Below are 13,447 nucleotides of genomic sequence, written 5' to 3' on the forward strand. Positions count from 1 at the left end.
GAGGTAATGTGGTGTTTATTGAGAGGCAGCACAACAGGTACAGTGGATGAGGCCTTTCCTTCTTGGCTGCATAGCAGACTATTTGATAAAACTTAAATTTCATAGTGAATTCTGCTTTATTGTGTATTTCTCCTGAGAAAGGAATGTTGGTGAAGGGAAAAGCCTTCAGGGTGCTTTACTGGAAGATCTGAAAAGATTTAAGGTTCATCCTTGCCTTGGGTTTTAGAGTCAGTTTGGTTTTTTTCTATTAGTTTCTAGATTTTTGGGAGCAGAGGGAGGTCATACTTGTATCACAGACTGGTGGAGGTTGGAAGGGATCTCTGGGGGTCATCTTGTCCAACCCCCTGCTAAAGCAGGGCCACAGAGCGCCAGTTGCCAGCCACCATGTCTAGGCAGCTTTTGAGTATCTCCAAAGATAGGGACTCCACAACCACCCGGGGCAGCCTGTGCCAGTGCTTGGTCAACTTCAGAGTGTGGAAGTGTTTCTTGATGTTCACACATCCTGTGTTTCAGTGTGTGCCCGTTGCCTCTGGTCCTGTCACTGTGCACCACTGAAAAGAGCCTGGCTTTGTCCTCTTTGTACCCCTCCCTTTCATACACACTGATGAGATTCCCCCTGAGCCTTCTCCTCTCCAGGCTGAGCTGTCCCAGCTTTCTCAGCCTTGTCTCCTCTTTGCTCAACCAGTGTCCTTTGACCGTTGAGCGTTATGGCTCAAACCATGATGCTGGTCCTGCACAGGACTGGCCTGTGCTGAGGGAGTTACACACCACTCCGGAAAGTTACATCCTGCAGCTGAGCTGAGAGGTTGCTTTTTGGCACACAGGCTGGCTGGACTCAAAACTACACCAGAGACAACTAATGGCGAGCTGAACTGGAGCAGTGATGCAGCTGCCTAGGCTGAGAACACTAGAGAGCCCTGGCTAGCCAGCCCTGAGAGAGCAGCAGTTGGGATCGGAGTGGTCTTAATTTTTTAATTATCATGCTTTTTTTTTTACCGTCCCAGGCTCTGATTCACCCCTTTGAAAGCTCTCTGGTTCTGCCATTGCAGTACACAACACTTAAGGGAACTCCTGCTCCACAGTGACAAGAACAGCAAACATGAACCAAGAGCATAATGTACTCCTGAGCCAGGCCCACTCTGCCCCCCAGCCCCTGCCTTGGAGTTTTATTTTACTAGCCCAGGGCTTTACTCCAGCAGGAAAACTGGTCACAAAGACAAACATTTCCTGGAGTGACTCAGTGTGGGAAAGAGCTAGTGCAGGAAGCTGTGCTGGGCCCCAGCAGCCTTCGTGCTGCATGGACTGGCAGTAGTTTTTACTTCTGTTTGTTTAAAGGCAAAAAGCCATCAGCCACACCAGAGACAGCATATGGTGTCACCTGTCCTCCAGCTGACTGCAGTGGCAAGCACGGCCATCAGAAGGTACCACCTGCAAAGGATGTTACATCTTCTGCCAGAGCAAGGTGAACAGGCCAGGTCTTCTGGCCAACTGCAATAAACTCGTCGTCTCAAACACATCATTCTTAAGTAGTTACTTGGCAGCCAAAGAAAGGTTTGAGATGCTGCTCCTGTTATTTCCAGCTCCGGTTCATACTCTACATTCCAAAACCTACTATTTTAGGAGGTTTAACTTAGACTCAGCTTTACAAAGACAGTGCTGATGTCCTCTGGTTTATATAGTGAGAGTCTTCTCACCAGTTCATCTCCTTTAATAAAAAGGAGATAGTTAGAAGAAGGTCTGGTAGGCCCCTCTTCTGTGCAGTGCACGCTCTGCAAGTTATCCCCAGCTCTGAGGCCACTGCATTTCATATTACAGGAAGTGTGGTGGTAGCATTGGGCAGAGGGAATGGCAGAGCTTGCACAATTTTAGCTGCAGCTGTTGCAATTTTTTGTGAAGCTGAAAGATGTCACGTTGAGATTTAAGCACAAACCCTCTCTTGAATGAGAAGGAGGCTATGTGCCTCGTCAGCAGGTATGTGCGGAAAAGTGGCTTAGAAAGCACTGATAAGGAAATAAAGGTTTGGTTTTGTTTGTTCCAATCTTTATCAGAACTCCCACAGTGAGCGTCCTGCAGAATATTATTTGTATGTGCTGTCAGTGCCCTGCAGACAGGTTTCTCTCCTGTTGCAGCTTTGGTGTTGAAGCCTGAGAAAAGAATGCCTCAAGGCTTGTACAAGAAGCTCCAAACTCCCACTGTACAGACACAGACTCTCTAGAGTTGCCAAGATTTAGTTTTATTTAGGATTAGAAATACTGAACCACAGAAAACTTGTTAAAAGAAACAGAGGTCGACTCAGCCCTGTCCGAGGAGGGCGTACAGGCAGCAATCGGGTGTGAAACTGTCAGACAGCAGGAGGTGCTGCTGTCCCCATGGAAGACAAGGGCCCACGCTGCTCAGAATTCCATGCTGTGCTTTTCCAACAATGCAGTTTAAGGAGGCAGTAAAATGGTTACAATGTATCAAACCCTTTATAAACAAACTCTTCTTTTGTTTAACCATCCCTGATTTTGATGACAAGAGGAAGTTTTTGCTTTCAACCAATCTCATTTTACAGATTCATATTGGGGTGCCAGTTCCCCCAAGCAAACCCTTTCAACTTGTAATAAACTCTTCATGAATTTAATCCTCTAAGTTTTTTCTCATTATTTCACATTCCCCTGTAAAATAAAATATACTTCTTAAAAATCACTGCATCAATAAACATCTGTAGACAAATTACATTAATAAACTTATATTTTACTCTCTATATACATGTTGGCAATGTCAAAGCTTCAAGATTCACTTGGAGGTCTGTAAGACCAAGGAAATGTACACAAATAACTTACATTTAGGAAAAAACCAAAGGCTGAAGAGTATTTTGCCACATTACTGTGGGTCACAGTATTTAAAATATCTTTTTTTCTAGCTATTCTTCACAACCACATTGTCTCAGCAGAGAATGAGGAATCGAACTGAAGCAGGAAGAAAAATCAAGTAGCAGTTACTGATTTCAGTGCAGAACTAAGTCAAGTAAGGAACTACACTTGATTCTTAAAGAATATACAATATATCAGAGAATTCTCCAGTGCTAAGGCTTCTTCAGCATTTAATCTTTAAAACTATCATCCTGAGATGGGAAGATTCCAGTGGATATCACTTTGCAGATTTCAAATGGAATGATTCTAGTGCTGAGCTTAAACCATTCCTCAGTCTGTATGCCAGACTAAGTGGTAAAATATACATGTGTCTTGATGCCACATTTCTAGTGAATACTTCCTAGGGCCCTGAAAATGGAAGCAGTGGCATCCAAACCCAAGATATCCCAACATAATGAAAAGGCACTGAGCTACAGAACTGTATATACAGTAACATTTGTGTTTGCATAGATCAACAACAACTTTGAACGCTGCAAGGAGCTAAATGCAACCAGGAACTAAGAGGAAATATGGAAAAATTTGCTTAATAACCAGGTGGGGCAAGGCATCTTTTGCAGAAAAGCAGTTGAGGCCATCAGCTTCAGTTGTCCTTCATAAATTAAAAAGTGTTCTTAGAGGAGTGTTTTCTGGTCAAAGAGCTGCAGGTCGAAACGGACCCACACTTCACCTGTTGGAACTTCATGCAGCAGTAAGTGTTTAGTCGTGGGGCCTTTGCTTTCTTGTTCTGTTCTGATTTTTGCTACTGGAACTTCAGTGCGACCCAAAAAATCTGTTGGGCAAGGAAATAAGAAATCTCATTAAGCAAAGACGTTCGGCTTAGAAAATCTGAAAGTGTGAAGTTAAGTAGCAATGTTGTGTAGTATATATTCAGTTCCAGAGCACTGACTAGCCCTCAGCACTGTGTGGATCAGCCAGGTCTTTTAATACAGAATTAGGATGGAAAGTATGTCTTTATGTCATGGTTTGATCTAAGGCCTTTAAAAACACAGTTCCCTTTCAGAAAGACAGTTTCAAATGTTCTCTTATCTTAGAGCTGGAAGGTCAGAGATGAAGCGATGGAACCTGTTTACAAGTCAGCTATGGTGCTACAGACACAGCTAAAAACCATCAACTATGTTGGCTGAGCCAACTTTTAGTTAGGCCCATAGATTTTTCTTTTCACAAGGACAAAGACTTTGAACAATTACTGCCACTAGTAGGTTCGCAGTCCTATTCATGAATTATAAACCCTCTTTTGTGGCCATTTCATCCTGGGGGTGTGTGTGCATTAAAAGGTTTACCAAGAACTGGAAAAACTACAGCCTTAGCTGTCCAATGGGGAGAAGCAGCCTAGCAAAGTCATGTTACCTCACAGGAGAAAAGACACATAGGGTAACTCAGGTCCAGGCAGGACCTTGCAAATCTGCAATAATCAGCTGTGTGTCAGAGCTCTGACAAAGCACTTAACCTTTTAAGAGTACTAGAAGCAACTGACTGCCAAAAACATGTTGTCCTGGGTTCAGCTACAGCAGTCATTTTTTCTCCTTCCTAGTAGCTGGTGCAGTGCTGTGTTTTTGACTTTCAGTCTGGGAACAACGCTGATAACACCGATGGTTTTAGTTGTTGCTCAGTAATGTTTACTGTGACCAAGGACTTTCTCAGTCTCATGCTCTGCCAGAGAGGAGGGGAAGCCAGGAGGAAGCAGAGACAGGACACCTGACCCAAACTGGCCAAAGGGCTATTCCATACCACAGCACGTCATGCCCAGTATAGAAGCTGGGGGGAGTTACCCGGAAGGCCCAGATCGCTGCTCGGGTCGGGCTGGGTATCGGTCGGCGGGTGGTGAGCGGTTGTGTCCTTTTCCCTTGTTATTTCCCCTTATCATTATTATTGGTAGCAGTAGTGGTTTGTATTATACCTTAGTTACTGGAGAGCTGTTATCTCAACTCGTGGGAGTTACATTCCTTCGATTCTCCTCCCCATTCCTCCGGGAGCGGGGGGAGGAGGGAAAAGCGGGGGGAGTGAGTGAGCGGCTGCGTGGTTCTAAGTTGCTGGCTGGGCTTGAACCACGACACATGTTCAAGCAAAAAAGGAAAGCTTATTAAGATCTTGCTGTGTAAATATAACCTAGCACCTTTTTTCTGGGCGCCTACAGTGACAGAGAAAAACAACTGCTTTCAATTTCTTTGTCGTCCCAGTCTCACATAAATAATTCTGTGTCCAATAAGAAAAGTGGGATCAGACTTGCCTGCCCAGAGCCGTTGGCTCCGGAAGGCTACTGAACCTCTCAGGAAGCAATCACAGAGGCTTTTGGAACTGCTGGTGAGGAACTGTGTACCCCAAGGCACAAAAAGGCATTCCTTTCCTGAAACAGATGTTCACACTTACCATCAGGTGAGAACTGATCCCTGTCAAACATGGTGATACACAGGACATCCTGATAAAGATCCTTGATGAAGAACTGGCAGTTGAAGTTCCACTTGGGGTTCAAGGTGTCTTGCAGGGTCCTTGTAGTGTAGCTCTGAGAGCCCATGCTGATTTCACAGTATGGGTTGCTCTTCCCTAGACACAGAACAAATCATGAAACACCTTTGTGGTATAGAAACCTCCCTCCCCATCTGAGACTGTTTGGACACACATCAGTCGATACTGCTGTCCAGAAGACATGAGGCAGTGTCCTGGGTTCAGCTACAGCAGTCATTTTTTCTCCTTCTCCAGCTGGTGCAGTGCTGTGGTTTTGACTTTCAGCCTGGGAACAATGCTGATAACACCGATGTTTTTACTTGTTGCTCAGTAATGTTTACTGTGACCAAGGACTTTCTCAGTCTCATGCTCTGCCAGGGAGGAGGGGAAGCCGGGAGGAAGCAGAGACAGGACACCTGACCCAAACTGGCCAAAGGGGTATTCCATACCACAGCACGTCATGCCCAGTATAGAAACTGGGGGGAGTTACCCGGAAGGCCCAGATCGCTGCTCGGGTCGGGCTGGGTATCAGTCGGCGGGTGGTGAGCGGTTGTGTCCTCTCCCCTTGTTATTCCTCTTATCATTATTATTGGTAGCAGTAGTGGTTTGTATTATACCTTAGTTACTGGAGAGCTGTTATCTCAACTCGTGGGAGTTACATTCCTCCAATTCTTCTCCCCATCCCTCCGGGAGCGGGGGGAGGAAGAACGTGGGGAGTGAGTGAGTGGCTGCGTGGTTCCGAGTTACCGGCTGGGCTTAAACCACGACAGGCAGGCAATCTCTATATCCTACAGCAGCACAGAGCTGGCTCCTCACTCACTCCTCTGAAGCTTAATAATGGCTAAATTGTTCAGAAGCTGTAGAAGCCTTTCCACACGCTGTAGGAATAAAAGCGATTCAACACTATTTCCTTCACTTACCATTGGGCTTACAGGCCTTTAGTTCTGTTGCTTCAATCACATGCACCATCAAACGTCCTATTCCTGAGGTTTTCTGTGAGCGAGCTGGGAACAAAGAAGTCAGAAACAAATGGATTGGCTGCAACTGTAAAAACTGGCACTAGATCTGAAGAGGGAGATCAGATCCTACACAGACACTGTGGCACCCTCCCGAAAAGGCCCTGCCCACGTGTCCACATGGATGAGCAGGAAATACAGAATGTGGTAGGTACCTTGATAAGCCTTTTCACGTTTCTTCTTTTCAGTTTCAATGTACTGCTCAGATGCTGCTTTGATTTTCTGGACCCAGGCAGTACTGCAAAGAGCAATCCCTATGGTCAGGGTCATACCACAGCCAAGAAGTTCTTTTGTATCAGCAACTCTGCCCCAATCTCTTTTGACACTTTTCTCCCTCTCACTGTTTCAGAGGCATCACAAATCCAAGCTAGTTCAAGGACTAAAGAGATTTTGGATTGAAATGAAATAAATGAAAGTGGAGCTGCTGGTTTATTGAAGCCTGCTGGGTCACATTGAAGACTGACCAGGACTGGGGAAGAATCCTATGGGATGCTGGACTTTGCAGCCCTAAACTAGTCTTCTGTACAACTGTAACATCAAGGAGCAGTAGATGTGACTGGAATCCACTCCACAAGCAGAACAAAGATCAGAGAAAACTTGTAACTCAAATGAGAGTCAAACGCATTCATTTCCTAACCAAGAGACTAAACCCTGCTCTCGAACGCAGAGATCCCCCATGTCTGCTCACTGGAAACCCAACCCACGGCCATGATCAACAAGTTCCAGCTCAGATCTGCATTCTCACTACTCACCGCTCATTAATGTTGTCAGTTTTAAGTGTGTAAACTCTGTCAATGTGCGATATGTGGAAAACTGGCTCATCACTTGAAGGGTCTGTGGGCAGTTTCACCAGGACTTCATTAAGGAAAACAGGCTGCAAGAAAAGCAAACATCACTGTGGCAGCATCACCCTGACAATAAGTGGGCACCCTACAAGGATGTTTAAATACACTGTTTTACTGTAGGGAACACAGGATGGACAATCAGATCACTGTGTAAAGGACGTGAGAAGAGACTGACAGAAAAACTACTCAGGTGACACACTCCATTCTGTCTTCCTGGATGGAGAGCTTTGTGAAAGGGGCAGGACTGTGTAAGCAGAGCTGCAGTGAAATCTCTCAGGTTCCCTGTTGGAAAGCAGCCCTGATACTTATCTCCCCAGCTCCAGAGTCCGGAGAACACTTGTTTAGACACAGAAACGAAGGGTTTGTACCTTTTACTATTTTCTAAAAAAGGACAGGTATTTTCTTGTGGAACTTGTGCAAACTTAAGTCAAGGTTCCTGCTTCTGAACCCAGCTGGTCAGGCCTGGTGCTATTTCTACCCTTTCACCCCAGAATGGATGGAAGTGCTTATTAAACTAGGACACAGAAGCCTGTCCTTTTCCGGGGACTAAGCCAACGGCATGCATGCCTCTAGGACAGCAAATGATCAGACGGGGCCAGGCGGCTAATCCCAGCAGGGAGAAGAGCATTCCCCATCAGAATGCCAGGTCCCACTGTATCAACATGACCACCTTGATTCACTCACCATTTTGTACATTTTGAACTGGGAGTTGGACTTGGGGCTGAACAGTTTATCAGAGCCAGAAGATACAAACTGTTTAACCATGTAGGTGAGCAGGAGGAAGTCATTGAAAAGGAAGCCGTACAGCTCCTTACTGCTCTTGGCCTTGTACAGCTTGCCACTGTGCAGGAGTTTCCGTGGTCCCAAGCAGTTAGTGAGGGAGTTGAACACAGGTTGCTAGGAGAGATAAAACCCATTAGCAGCAGCAAGTTAACGCAGAGATCAGTTCCTGCTCCTCTTCACAGCAGAGGTTGCTCAAGATGCTCAAAATGCTCTTCAGTTTTGTTTAATGAATTTAGTTACAAATGAAGAGAAGGGAAGCTGTCTTACGATCTGCCATGAAAGCAGTTTAAGCTTTACCAACACCACACGCAGGGGTCTGACTGCATGAAGGCATTTACCTCGTGGCACTTTTCTGTTCTCCAGAAGTTGTGTTTAAGAAGAGCCTGCAGAGTCTGCAGTCAGGTCACCTCTTACAGGTGCACGATTAGGTGATGGAACTAGGACAGACCTTCTGGGCCTGTCAAGCCCTGGTTTCTTATGCAGCCAGTGACTAACTGCCATAACACCTCATTTTGCAAGGTACAGGAGCCTGAACCCCACATATCTTTGAGGATCTGGCATTGAGCGCTTCTGTGACTTTTCTGCATGAAGGAAAACCCTGGGAAACACATACTATGTGAAATTCCCCCTAGTAACACCTGGCTCAGCACAAACACAACTTCAGAGATCAGTTATTTCTGTTCTTTAATGGTTTTAATGGTATCAGTTTTAAGCCGATAATCAGGATTTCTCCACTGCTAAAATCTTGCAAACCTGAGAGCTCATCACATTCTGGCTGTGAGCAGAATTGAATAAAAGCTTCTCTGCCAAGAGCTCACCAGTGGATCACGTTCCAACAGGAGATGTGAGAAGGAGTCCCATTCCCTCCCCAGCCTGTCTGAACCGACTCAGAGAAGTCTCTGCCATAGAGCACATCAACGCAGCTACCTCAGCAAGGCCTTCACACTGGACATGGGACTGAATCCATTCCAGCCTGTCCGAGTTCTCCTTCTCGCGCACCCCTTCGTTAACCTGAGAGCACAGCTCCTCCGCACGCTCCAAGGCAAGCTTGAGGTTACTGTGATCTGGGTGATTTTCTGGAGTGTTCTCTAGAATCTGGTATGGATCAACAAGGGAGAAAGCAAGATAAAAGCAGAGGTAAGCACAAGTAATAGTTCTCCATACTCGCAGAAATCCCCATAAAGGGACAAGGCTTTGTTTTTCTGCTTTTAGTTACCGAGATCAAACTCGAAAGCATTCACCCATAAACCCCTGCTTAGGGTACTCACACTCTTTATGAGCAGAGGATAGCGGGTTATTCTTTGCATAGGTTTCAGGAGGAAACTGGAGAGGGGCATTCCTTTGCAGCGAGGGTCCAAGGCAAGTTTCTATGGTGCAACCCAGAGATTTAAGAGAGACATTGCATTACTCATCCAGAAACAGCTGCCTCACCACACCAAAAACTGTCTGATCAGATTCATTTTTCCAGGTATTCCAAGAAATCTTAGGATTTTCAGTAAGCAAACAATAGTCATATCTAGAACAAACAGAAAAGCTGTCATTGTACCTGGACACTTTGCCAGCATAAGCCATAGCATCATGGTTCATGCAGAATCCTTACATTCAAAACTATTCCAGCTTTTATTTTGGCATTACAGGCTCCATGCAGGTTGAAAACAGAACAAAGCCATGAAAGAAACAAATGACTGATGTCAACAGTTCTGGCATCTCTGCTTTCATGGTCTCAAAGCCACTGCGTCAGCTGCAGCATGGCAGCAATTCCTTACTTACTCCTGCTGTGTGCCTGCCTGTCATGCTCATGGCACACCTCTGGCCCCAGCTACAGCCCCACTGTTCAGACACACTGAATTCCAAGTGCATTCAGAACAACAGCTTTTTTATTTCAGCTCCACAAACTCTTACCCTTCTGCCAGCATGAATTTTTGGGAAGGTGCAGATACTGGCACCATAGGTTTGTGGGGTTAGTGTTACACTGAAGTAACAAGCAATGAAATGGGAAATAGAGAAATAAATTAGCTAGAAAGACAGGTATCTAAATAAAAAGCACACACAGTGTTAACCATGGTCATCATATAAATACACTTTGGCAGGCTCTTGGCCATTTTTACAAACTAACTCTCTGGGTTATTTTGCTCCAGTCAGTGCTGGTTAGACGAGCTCCTATCATTGAGGAAAGGGGAAGGCACAAAAGCTATTGAATAAGATACCTTTAAGTAGTCTTTGAAATCAGCATCCTCATCAGTTTTCTGCTGCAGCAACGAAGCTCCATTAAGCTGGCAGCTGCAGAACCGAATGTAGGCCTGCATGTGAGAGAGCCCTGCTGCCAAGATGTCCCCGATCATCTGCACTGGCATTTTTTCTCCTCCTGTTTTCTTACGCACTCGCAAGGCTCTGAAGAGGAAAGAAATCACCATCCAACTTTGCTGCCAAGTCTGCGAGGCCTTAATCAAGATCCTTACAACAACCACGTCTGAAAGGATGTGAGCCAGTGAGGTGAGTTCCCTCCCACAGCACGGGCGCTTCCAGGCAGCACAGGGTCCAGCCTGGACCCCCAGGCAGCCACCGGCACAGCCCGCTGAGCTGAACCGTCCGCCCGATGGGGTCTGTGGGACCGAGACGCTGTTTCTGACACAACTGGCATCAATGTCTACGTTCAACCAGCATCCCATTTCAATGAATTATTAGCCACTTTGTCTCTGTCTTTAGAGAATAGAAGGTTGCTTTGCAGAAAAGGGGGAAGAACGCCTCCTGTGCACGTGCTTGTGTGTAGGCTCTGTTTCTAAGGTGTTACAGCAAATGTGCATCTGTTCTTGCTGTTTATTCTTTCCCCCCCTTCCCTTCCTCATAACAGCTCCTTCTTCGTGAGGTAATCTGAATGTATTTAGCTGTTCTGAATATATGCACAGGAAATAATAGGCAAGGTCAGAAACATTTACTGTAAATGCAGAAAACTTCCTGGGGAAAGGAACAAGATAATGAAGATGAAGAGAAAACATAAAAATGCAGATATGTACTCACTTCAGTAGCTTTGTATTTGACATGATGAGTTCCTTCCAGTTAACAAAGATGAGCCCCATTTCTGCATCTGTGAGGCAGCCCGAATCAGCCATCGGTTTCTGGAAAACCTGCAGCCAAAAATCAGAAAGGTGAGCAGTTCTTCAGAGGCAAGAGCAGCCCAGTCTCTTTAGCCTAGCAGTCATTTTGCTTTTTCCGAATGCTCAGTGTCCAACTTCTCCAAAGTTAAAAGCAATTCCTTACTGGCACTTGTGACAGCTGTCGCTATTTTTCCTAAGTGTGTGATCTCATTCTGTCACTGGCATCAGCATCTGCAAAGCAGGGACAAGCACTGGGACTTGCAGGCCAACTGTTCAGCAAAAGAGCATTCCCTTGATTGTGGAGTCAATTCCTACACAAATTCCACATAGGCATCACTCCATCCTCATCCCCAGAGCACTCGTAGTCAAACCCATGTGTAAAACCACAGCTTCTTCCAGGCCCCCCCCCAGTGCAGTACCTCTGGGTAGCAGAATTCATGTGTAACTCAGTCTATTTAACACTTCACCCCACAGCTGGTTTACACAGACAGGTCAAGTCAGATGCCCAAGGTCACCCAACGCTGGCCAGTTCCTGCCCTGCCTAGTGAGGTGCTCTTGCTTCCAGAAATAAAACTGGAGATGAAGGGAGACAATAAACGTTCACGGTGCTTATACAGCTTGTCATGAGCCTATGCAGCTTTGCCAGACACCCCGGCCCAGCCCATCACCTGCACACTGAGCCTGAACAACTAAGAACAGGACTTGGAATATATGAAGATCCAGGTAAAATGGTGGCTTTCACAACGTGATGATTTTGTCTGGTGGACAACCACGTAACATGCACTAGAAAGGCAAATGCTCACACGCCTTTCTTCCTCAAGCCTTTCACAATCCATAAGAATCCCTTCATTGTTACTCAGCAGGACAAGGTGTTCTTTTCCAAATGCATTTTCACATCCAAGACATCTCACCTCTAAGACGAGCTGGAGATCATCCATATACCTTTCTTCTGTCTGAATGAGCTCATGAATGTAGCCCTGCCTCTTCCTCTCCATCGGCTGCATAGTGTCAAGGCTCTGGAGATCAGCACACCCTATAAGAAAAAAACCCAGTATTTTAGATCCCACTCAGGCCATCAGATCTGATGAGTTAACAGAAGTGCATCTCCATACAACAGCCTATGGTTCATCCTACACACACAGTGGTAAAACCCTGCCCGCAGCAGGAGTGGGTTTCGAAACTGAGTGATGCAGTGATCAACCTCCTCCCCCTTTATGTTATTTTTCAGTCTGTCACCTTTTTATTTCCTTGAACATCCCTTGTTCTTGTACTGTGATGCAGCTTAAGAATTCCCGACTTCCTGCCACTCCATTTTTTTCTCCATGTTTTTTCTCATTTCTTCTCCTTTTCTGCCATGCTGTTTCAAAACTGATTTTTCTCTTACCTTATGCAATGTCCACTGGGAGATGAAGTCAGCTAAAATGTGTCTGGTTCTGATTTAGGACATTGCACCTTTAATCTCCACCCTATTTCTAAAGTACTCTGCTTTGGTTCTTAATTTAGCGCACAAACCACCAGTACAAACTTGTACAAATTTGCAGTTGCACAACTTTCTCTTCTCATTTAGAAACAAAACGAACCTAAAATACATTGAATTACCCCTATGCATCAAGAGTGAATAGTCACAATCATGCACAGAACACACAGACATCCAGCGACATGAAGCCCAGGTTTTCTGTAGTAACGTGCAGACCCTACAGCTTCACACTGCTTTGTCTCCACTCGGACATGTCAGTAAGCACGACAACAGTGTGTGAGATTTAGTGACTGAATCAAAAACTGGTAAAACCAAAGTGGTGAATACGTTCAGGCGGGTGAAGAAGAGCACAGGAAGTCAAACTCTGATCTCTGTGTCAGCCACCACATGCTGGCAGGGTACTGTGAAGTAGCGGGGAGGGTAAAAATGACAAACAGAAGCAATTACAGAGCGTTTGAGGACATCCGGCTACCGCTTGATGTGATGGCTTCAGGTTGTAACACAAGGTGAACTGTGGCCTCTGCAGAGAGCAGGAAGGACATTGCAGGGACTCATTTAGATCCGGTGTTTCCAGAGGAATGACACTGTCTGAAAGTTCACAGGCATCGAGGAAGGCAGCGTGACCTACGGCACGAGGGGCTGCGTCTCCCTCGTCACCCTACCACGTCTAGGACACTAGAACTTGTATTTATTCTATTAACTGGCAACATACAAAGCTGCTCATGAGAAAGCTGCTCTAATTAATGAAATTGAGGGATCAATTTTTGGGAAAAAACCTCCAAGAAACACTAAAGATTTGGCTAAACTTGATGTGACAGTGGCCTAATAGGGAACCTCAGAGGCTGGTGCAAATTCTTCTGCTCCGAAGGACCAG

General features: G+C 45.6%; 1 protein-coding gene across 1 annotated transcript in view; it reads right to left on the reverse strand.

Annotated features, from left to right (window-relative positions):
* Positions 1-2,424: 2,424 nt before the first annotated feature.
* Positions 2,425-13,447, reverse strand: part of ITSN2 (intersectin 2) — a gene marked incomplete at its 5' end in the record, with an annotated part of 39,576 nt that continues 28,553 nt past the window's right edge. Inside the window, 11 exon segments of the mRNA XM_010019079.1 lie at positions 2,425-3,684; positions 5,283-5,456; positions 6,278-6,361; positions 6,529-6,611; positions 7,126-7,247; positions 7,903-8,115; positions 8,929-9,096; positions 9,270-9,368; positions 10,209-10,392; positions 11,020-11,126; positions 12,008-12,129. Coding sequence (XP_010017381.1) covers positions 3,527-3,684; positions 5,283-5,456; positions 6,278-6,361; positions 6,529-6,611; positions 7,126-7,247; positions 7,903-8,115; positions 8,929-9,096; positions 9,270-9,368; positions 10,209-10,392; positions 11,020-11,126; positions 12,008-12,129 — 1,514 coding nt within the window.

Source organism: Nestor notabilis, unplaced genomic scaffold, assembly GCF_000696875.1.
Source record: "Nestor notabilis isolate BGI_N333 unplaced genomic scaffold, ASM69687v1 scaffold16017, whole genome shotgun sequence".
Classification (NCBI taxonomy): Eukaryota; Metazoa; Chordata; class Aves; order Psittaciformes; family Psittacidae; genus Nestor; species Nestor notabilis.